This window comes from Epinephelus moara, chromosome 1 (assembly GCF_006386435.1).
Source record: "Epinephelus moara isolate mb chromosome 1, YSFRI_EMoa_1.0, whole genome shotgun sequence".
NCBI classification, from domain to species: domain Eukaryota; kingdom Metazoa; phylum Chordata; class Actinopteri; order Perciformes; family Serranidae; genus Epinephelus; species Epinephelus moara.
This window is the reverse complement of record NC_065506.1, coordinates 50,676,067-50,685,144: the sequence shown is the minus strand read 5'-3', so window position 1 is coordinate 50,685,144 and position 9,078 is coordinate 50,676,067. Positions and strand designations below refer to the sequence as shown.

General features: G+C 43.6%; 1 protein-coding gene across 1 annotated transcript in view; it reads left to right on the top strand.

Moving 5' to 3' along the window:
* The window catches only part of LOC126397140 (intermembrane lipid transfer protein VPS13C-like), a 40,206-nt gene that overhangs the window by 1,437 nt on the left and 29,691 nt on the right, over positions 1-9,078 (top strand). Inside the window, exons 2-9 of the mRNA XM_050055724.1 lie at positions 1,735-1,879; positions 1,975-2,115; positions 2,603-2,684; positions 3,423-3,492; positions 4,947-5,058; positions 5,143-5,256; positions 5,774-5,904; positions 6,087-6,168. Of these exons, the coding sequence (XP_049911681.1) occupies positions 1,735-1,879; positions 1,975-2,115; positions 2,603-2,684; positions 3,423-3,492; positions 4,947-5,058; positions 5,143-5,256; positions 5,774-5,904; positions 6,087-6,168 (877 nt within the window). The remainder of the gene's footprint in view (positions 1-1,734; positions 1,880-1,974; positions 2,116-2,602; positions 2,685-3,422; positions 3,493-4,946; positions 5,059-5,142; positions 5,257-5,773; positions 5,905-6,086; positions 6,169-9,078) is intronic.

Sequence of the window (9,078 nt, the reverse complement as noted above, 5' to 3'; positions counted from 1 at the left end):
ATTTGCTCAGCGAGTCACTCTGGCAATCAGTAATGATGCTCATTTCCTATGCCCATGAAACCGAGCTGCACCATTGACATCGGTGTATCTGATATAGGTGGGCCAGAGGCGAGCTAAACAGATGACGACAGCACTGTGACGACGAAGTCCGGAATCTGTCAGTAAACATTGCAAGATGGCTACGGATGAACACCAGTTGTGTGAAACGGCTTTGGCCGCTACAATGAACGAGTTAGACTTGGCTTTTTCTCTAAAAGAGGAACAGAAGACGGCGCTCAAGTCTTTCCTTTGCAAGAAGGACATTTTTGCTGTTTTGCTGACCGGATAAGGCAAGAGTCTAATCTACCAGTTAGCTCGGCTGGTAGCTAAGCGTATACGTCACCCCGTGTATTGTTCTGATTGGTCGTAGTATTATCCAATTGTGTGCAGTGATATTTACAAATGCATGCTTGGTGCCGCCCCTCGAGTTGGGCCATTTTCATTACTCATGGCCAGACCCTAAATCTTTCTAGATTTGGGTCTGGATTTCCAGGCTATAAAATAATAATATTTGAGACTAAACAAAGTTTTGAGAGAAAGTATTTTGTCATAGAATATAAAAAAAAATTATTTGAGATTTAAAAAATGATTTCTGAGAAAAACTTTTTTTTTTTACTCTCAAATATTATTTTTTTGCTATCAGTGTGAAAACATTTTCTTTAAAAAAAAATTGTTTCTCTCAAAACATTTTTCTTCTCTCTCTCAAAACCTAAGTCTTTGCTCTCGTGTCAGGATTTTGCTTTTGCTGCGAAAATAATGGCGGGGCCACGTTCCTATTGGCCAGTCTCAATTGAATTGACAGCTGAGTGAGGATCGTCTTGGGAGTCGAATTCAACGGAATCATTCATCATCTGTGTCATCATCTTACCCAAACATTGGAGTCTCTGCTCTCAAATAACGCAGCGCATCTATGCCGGTGAATCGACCATGGTGGATGAATGATTCAGTTGAATTCGACTCCAAGACGATCCTCACCCAGCTGTCAATTCGATTGAGACTGGCCAATAGGAACGTGGCCCCGCCCATGACATTATTTTCGCAGCAAAAGCAAAATCCTGACACGAGAGCAAGACTTAGGTTTTGAGAGAGAGAAGAAAAATGTTTCGAGAGAAACAAAAAATTTTTGAGAGAAAATGTTTTCACACTGACAGCAAAAAAATATTTGAGAGTAAAAAAAAGTTTTTTGAGAGAGATGTTTTTTCTCGGAAATCATTTTTTAAATCTAAAATTATTATTTTTTGTATTCTATGACAAAATACTTTCTCTCAAAACTTTTTTTAGTCTCAAATATTATTATTTTTTGCTATCAGTGTGAAAACTTTTTCTCTCAATAGTTTTTTTTTCTCTCAATAGTTTTTTTTCTATCATTTATTTTCTCACATGTAATAAAGACACACATCTAACTCCATAAGCCTCAGGCTGAGATGAAGGAAACCTGTGACTCAGCAGGTTAGCTTCACAGAGTATGTTGCCATAGTAACTGACTCGGGGTTACGCTGAACTGGCTTTGTGAAACAGAAAACTCAGAGTTTCATCTCAGGCTCAACAAACTCAGAGTTTCACAGATCCTGCTCTCTGAAATAGGGCCCAGGTAAACAAATCAGCAGGTGGTGGACAATAAGGTAGATTGGTATTTGTGTTTGTGCCACAGCTCAGGTGTGTTTGTGTCACAGCTCAGGTGTGTTTGTGTCACAGCTCAGGTGTGGTTTGGGAGATGAAGCCGAAGAACCGGTGGAAGCCATTCAGTCAGAAGAACATTAACCTGCTAGAGAAAACGTACCAGAGTCAGCTGAGCGGGAAGAACGAGGGGGGCTGGGTCAGACTGGAGACCAACCTGGAGGTCAGAGGTCAACACACACACACACACACACACACACTTACACACAGACCTGTCCAATGAGCTAACTGAGAGTGTGTGATGTCACTGGTGGTCAGGTGAACCTCAGCGGAGCCAACATGATGATGCGTCAGCCATTTTCCTGCCCGGTCAGAAGGAACTTCCTGTCGGGGATCCAGGTGGAGTTCAAACAGTCGCTGCACCAGCGCAGCCTGAGGGCACAGCTGCACTGGCTGCAGGTACACACACCTGAACACACATACCTGGACACACACACATGGACACACACCTGGACACACACCTGAACAGGTGTGGGCGGGGCAGGGGGCGCAGTAACAGGTACAGGTAACACAGTAAAAACAGTAGTTTATTAAGGAACATGTTATTTTTGTTCTGTATGTTTAATTTTCACCTGAGCAGGTGATCTGCTGTATCCTCAGGACGTGTGTCGTTCACACCTGTGTCAGGACAGTTAGATCAATCAGAGGGTGTGGTCATAAATCTGATCTGATTCTCATCAGTGACATAAGTGTCGTTTTTAAAAAATATTGAGCTGCTTCCAGATGAGTTAATGAACAGTGTGGTGCGTTCACTGCCCTCTGACGGTGTGGTGTTGTTAATAAATCAAGAGAAATTCATTTGAATGGCGTCTGAACAGTCCGCTCTCTGAGCTCGTCACGTTTCTATTGTTCCTACATGTGTGACTGACGTGGTCTCTCCGTACAGGTGGATAACCAGTTGCCGGGCGCCATCTTTCCCATCGTCTTCCATCCTGTTCCTCCTCCCAAATCCATCGCTCTGGACTCAGGTCGGTCCTCCTTAACCTGTCCAGTGTGGACACTCCATCTGTCCTCTGCCTGTCCTCATACAACAGAACATATGACCCTGAACACATCATCAGCACCATGTTAACACAACACAGACCCTGAACACATCATCAGCACCTTGTTAACACGGCACAGACCCTGAACACATCATCAGCACCCTGTTAACACGGCACAGACCCTGAACACATCATCAGCACCGTGTTAACACAACACAGACCTTGAACACATCATCAGCACCGTGTTAACACAACACAGACCCTGAACACATCATCAGCACCGTGTTAACCCAACAGAGACCCTGAACACATCATCAGCACCGTGTTAACACGGCACAGACCCTGAACACATCATCAACACCGTGTTAACACAACACAGACCCTGAACACATCATCATCAGCACCGTGTTAACACAACACAGATCCTGAACACATCATCAACACCGTGTTAACATAACACAGACCCTGAACACATCATCAGCACCGTGTTAACAGACGCTGACTCAGTGCTTCACATTTACATCCATAAATGTTGAGGAACAAACAGGAATTGACGAATATCAGCTACAACACACATGAAAGTTTTTAATGATTCATACAGTAGATGAACTGACGGATCATCATCATCATCAGGGTTCACAGAACATGTTTAATTATATGAGATATTTATGTTTGATCTGTTGTGATGAGCTGACACTCTAACTTTAATCTTCGCCTCCAAAGAACCAAAGCCGTTTATCGACGTGTCCGTCATCACCAGATTCAACCAGCACAGCAATGTGATGCAATTCAAGTGAGTCCTGACTTTCCTCTCCTCCTGACCATCCTCCCCTCCTGTCCTTCCTCTCTTTCTGACCTTCCTCTCCTCCTGACCTTCCTCTCCTCCTGACCATCCTCCCCTCCTGACCTTCCTTTTCTCTTGACCTTTCTCTCATCCTGACCTTCCCCTTGTCCTGACCTTCCTCTTGACCTGACCTTCCCCTCATCTTGACCTTCCTCCCCTCCTGTCCTTCCTCTCCTCCTGACCTGCCTCTAGGTCTGACCTTCCTGTCCTCCTGACCTTCCTGTCATCCTGACCTTCCCCTTGTCCTGACCTTCCTCTTGACCTGACCTTCCTCCCCTCCTGTCCTTCCTCCCCTACTGACCTTCCTTTTCTCTTGACCTTTCTCTCATCCTGACCTCCCCCTTGTCCTGACCTTCCTCTTGACCTGACCTTCCCCTCATCTTGACCTTCCTCCCTTCCTGTCCTTCCTCTCTTTCTGACCTTCCTCTCCTCCTGACCTGCCTCTAGGTCTGACCTTCCTTTCCTCCTGACCTTCCTCTCATCCTGACCTTCTCCTTGTCCTGACCTTCCTCTTGACCTGACCTTCCTCCCCTCCTGTCCTTCTTCTCCTCCTGACCTTCCCCTCGTCTTGACCTTCCTCTCCTCCTGACTTTCCTCCTTGTCCTGACCTTCCCCTCATCTTGACCTTCCTCCCCTCCTGACCTTCTTCTCCTCCTGACTTTCCCCTCGTCCTGACCTTCCTCTCCTCCTGACTTTCCTCTCGTCTTGACCTTCTCCTCCTGACTTTCCTTTCCTCCTGACCTTCCCCTCATCTTGACCTTCCTCCTCCCCTGTCCTTCCTCTCTTTCTGACCTTCCTCTCCTCCTGACCTTCCTTTCCTCCTGACCTTCCTCTCATCCTGACTTTCCCCTTGTCCTGACCTTTCTCTTGTCCTGACTTTCCCCTCGTCTTGACCTTCCTCCCCTCCTGTCCTTCCTCTCTTTCTGACCTTCCTCTCCTCCTGACCTTTCTCTCGTCTTGACCTTCTCCTCCTGACTTTCCTTTCCTCCTGACCTTCCCCTCGTCCTGACCTTCCTCTCATCTTGACCTTTCTCTGCTCCTGACCTTCTTCTCCTCCCGACCTTCCTCTTGTCCTGACCCTCCCCTCGTCTTGACCCTCCTCTCCTCCTGACCTTCCCCTCGTCTTGACCTTCCTCTGCTCCTGACCTTCTTCTCCTCCTGACCTTCCTCTCGTCTTGACCTTCCTCTGTTCCTGACCTTCCTCTTCTCCCGACCTTCCTCTTTTTCTGACCATTCTCTCCTCCTGACCATCCTCTCCTCCTGACCATCCTCTCCTCCTGACCTTCCTCTCCTCCTGGCCTTCCTCTTGTCCTGACAGATCTCCCCTTTCAAACTGAGTATGACCTCTGTCACGATGCTGTATGTGTCATGTGACTGATTGCCGGTGTTTGTGTGTACTTCAGGTACTTCATGGCTCTGGTTCAGGAGATGGCGGTGAAGATTGATCAGGGTTTCCTGGGAGCCATCTTGGCTTTGTTCACACCTGCTACTGACCCTCAGGCTGACAGACAGAAGGTAGGGCGATGCTGCAGGTTGATGTTTAACTCTACTAACCCTTCTGCACACATAGGGTTAATGTCCGCCATGTTTGTGTTTCAGTCTCAGCTGCTAGAGCGAGATCTGCAGCTGCTGCAGACGGAGCTGATGGAGGCGTCGCTCACCGATACGTCAGGACTCAGCTTCTTCGAACATTTCCACATCTCACCCATCAAGGTGACAAGACGTTCAGTGTTCACACTTCTCCTGTAAATCTTATAATTGTTCCCTCACTGTCCAACCTGTTGGAGTTTCATAGTTTTCATTTATACTCCGAACACTTAACTCAAACCTGAACTGAGATGACTGCCTATATCAATTATTGATATATTTTATATATCAGCTCTATGTCAGTCGGTCTCTGTTTTTATATTTTATATCTCACCTCCATCTCAGTCTGTCTGTTTTTATATTTTATATCTCAGCTCCATCTCAGTCTGTGTATTTTTTATATTTTATATCTCAGCTCCATCTCAGTCTGTGTATGTGTTTATATTTTATATATCAGCTCCATCTCAGTTTTTATATTTTATATCTCAGCTCCATCTCAGTCTGTGTATGTTTTTATATTTTATATCTCAGCTCCATCTCAGTTTTTATATTTTATATCTCAGCTCCATCTCAGTGTCTGTTTTTATATTTTATATCTCAGCTCCATCTCAGTCTGTGTATGTTTTTATATTTTATATCTCAGCTCCATCTCAGTCTGTCTCTGGGCTCCGGTGGCGAGGACTCAGCTCAGGAGCCAGCGGCGATGCAGTCTCTGAACCTGCTGCTGAAAAGTATCGGAGCGACGCTGACGGACGTTGACGACCTCATCTTTAAGTGAGACAATTGTTCCTGCTCTCAGTGTTGTGCTTGTGCTGCTTTGTTGTCACTTTAATGCAACATGAGATAAATCAGATCTCAGTTTGAACTCAGCAGCGACAGGAAGAGGAAACATTTGTGTTTTTCCTTTAGTGATGTTGTGTTCAGTGTATGTTCCCTGTCTGTGATGTTTCCGTCAGACTGGCCTTCTTTGAGGTGAAGTACCAGTTTTACCGCAGAGAGAAGCTGATGTGGGCGGTGGTCCGACACTACACTGAACAGGTAACGTCCAAGTCATCATGTCATCGTCATCCTCATCCATTCATCCACTGTCTGAGTATCTGCACACAACATTCACCTCAGGAGGTTTACGTCAGAGATTTAGGACATTCTGGGCTGTGATGGCAAAACCAATATAAAATATGGATGTAATGTGTTTTAAATCATCACTTTGTACACTGATATCAGTCGTCAAAAATAATCTTTATTTTTTGTTGAAAAAACATCTGATCAGGTCATTTGTCATCATATTACTAACCGTTCAGTTTCTGTGCTCGGACTCCGTCTGTCAGAATGGACAGGAAAAACAACATTTTATCAACAGTTATTCTAACCAAAAATTAGGTCAATTATTATTATTATTATTAGTAAAATGATTTATGACTGCCCATAGAATAGAAATCCTCTATCACTACATATATATATATTAATATACATTTGTTTGTTTGGAACACATCTAGGTTGTGAACGGGTTAATGTGGATTAGCAGTCGTCTCGGCGTGTTTCTGCATTTAAAATAATAAAACCATGGATGTGGTTTTTGGATTTATTTGCAGGTTTGTTTTGTTGTTTCTGTTCTGAATCTTTTATAATTTCTTTTTCTCCATTTTTCTTCCATCTGTGGTTTTTTTTCTGTCTAAAGGCAGTTTGTATGTTTCTTCAGTGATTGTCGGTTCTTTAACTCGTGCTCTTCCAGTTTTTTATTTGCTTTGAACAGATTTTTAACAAAACATCTGTCGATCCAGAGACGTTACCCAGCAAGCATTTTTTGGTTTAAAAAATGTCTAGTAGGCGTCTACATGAAGACCTGACATCTAGGCTAAATCACGGCTGAATTTGGGCTGTCAGTGAAAATTTGGTAGACGTCTAACCATAGCCAAAGTGTAGACGTCATCAATTATACGGCTATGTAGAGACCATGTCAAAAAATGGAGATAAACATATTTTAATTACTGTTGACTCTCCATACGTGATTGAATATCATACCGCACGCCATCTGTAATGGCAAAAATTACATTTAATCAATTTCAAAATTAAATCGGCTAGATTGGGTTACATGTAGCTAGACTAAATCGGAGCTAAATATAGCCAATACGTTTAAATCACGACTATTGCTTGCTGGGTACAGAGACGAGAACGGGAAGAAAACTCATTTTATAAGCATGTCCAGAGAATGTGTTTGACTTCTATAGGAAATAATCTGCATTTATTTCTCTGTAAATTCAGTTCAGTTTGAGGAGGATTGACGGGAGCTGTCCCACATTCAGAAGACCTGAATGTCTTGTTCTCATAAAGGTTCTCAAATATTCAGACACCTGGACAAGATTGTGTTTTAGAACAGCAGAACTCTGAACTGTTTATATTCACCAGGCCGATCAGAGACTGTCTGTCTGAAACGTCCTGAAAACAAAGTGATACATTTATAAAGTAGAAAGTCAGAGAGCTGTCAGGGAGGAGTTTTATTTAGAAAAAATATTATGATGTCATCTGCATAGAGGGAGATGACATCATCACCCTCCCTCGCCCTGTTCCCTAAGATGGAGGGGTGTGGTGTGAAGGCTCTGTCGATGGTGCAGAGACAATAAGGGACAGTCTGGACGGGTGTCCTGGGATGAGGGGAGGGGACGATGTATCACAGGGTTTAAATTCTCAGTATATAAGTTATTTTTTTATGATTCTGTAAAAAGGAAGAACGACTCTGTGTTTGTTCAGGGAATCAGCTCAGACATTAATGGACTCTGTTTATCACAGAATGAAGGAGTGCCTGATGAACTGATGATTTTAATGAATCCCTTTAAACGACAGCAGGTTCGGCCTCCTGCAACCCGACGTTGAAAACCTTCATTAATATGTTCTGATGAAAAGAGTCCGATCGTCTGGGCGACCCATACAGTTTTAATAAAACTACCACCGCAGCTCAGGATAAGAACTGATCTTTAATTAAATAATAAAACATGTCTAAACAAGGCTTCATTCATTCATTCATTCACTTATCAAGTCCGACGGCACCGTCAGACTTCTCTTAAATCCATGATTCTTCTTGGTGTCTTCAGGAGGTGTTTCTGTCTGTCGTCAGTCTGAACTTGTGATGAAAGTCTGTTGAATGTCTGATGAACGTGTGCTGAAAGTCTGTTGAATGTCTGATAAACGTGTGATGTATGTGTGATGAAAGTCTGTTGAATGTCTGATGAACGTGTGATGGATATGTGATGAAAGTCTGTTGAATGTCTGATGAATGTGATGAACGTGTGATGGATATGTGGTGAAAGTCTGTTGAATGTCTGATGAATGTGATGAAAGTGTGATGGATATGTGATGAAAGTCTGTTGAATGTCTGATGAATGTCTGATGAACGTGTGCTGAAAGTCTGTTGAATGTCTGATGAATGTGATGAAAGTGTGATGGATATGTGATGAAAGTCTGTTGAATGTCTGATGAACGTGTGATGAATGTGTGATGAACATGTGATGAATGTGTAATGAAGGTGCGATGAATATTTGATTGTGTGATGAACGTGTTATGGTGTGATGAATGTGTGATGAATGTGTGATGGTGTGATGAACGTGTGATGAATGTGTAGTGAAGGTGCGATGAATGTTTGAATGTGCGATGAACGTGTTATGGTGTGATGAATGTGTGATGAACGTGTGATGGTGTGATGAACGTCTGATGAAGGTGTGATGTATGTGTGATGAATGTGTGAGGTATGTCTGATGAACATGTGATGAATGTATGGTGAACATGTGATGAGACCAGTGAGCAGTGATAACTAACATGTCTTTAGGGTCATCAGGTGTGAACCTCCTTTCACCAATGTTTCGTCTAGTTGGTCCCACGACACCTCCAGGAGGCTAGACAGTGATCTCTGGCGTCCCAGAGACACTCCCCTAATGCCAGGTCTCACTGCTCCCC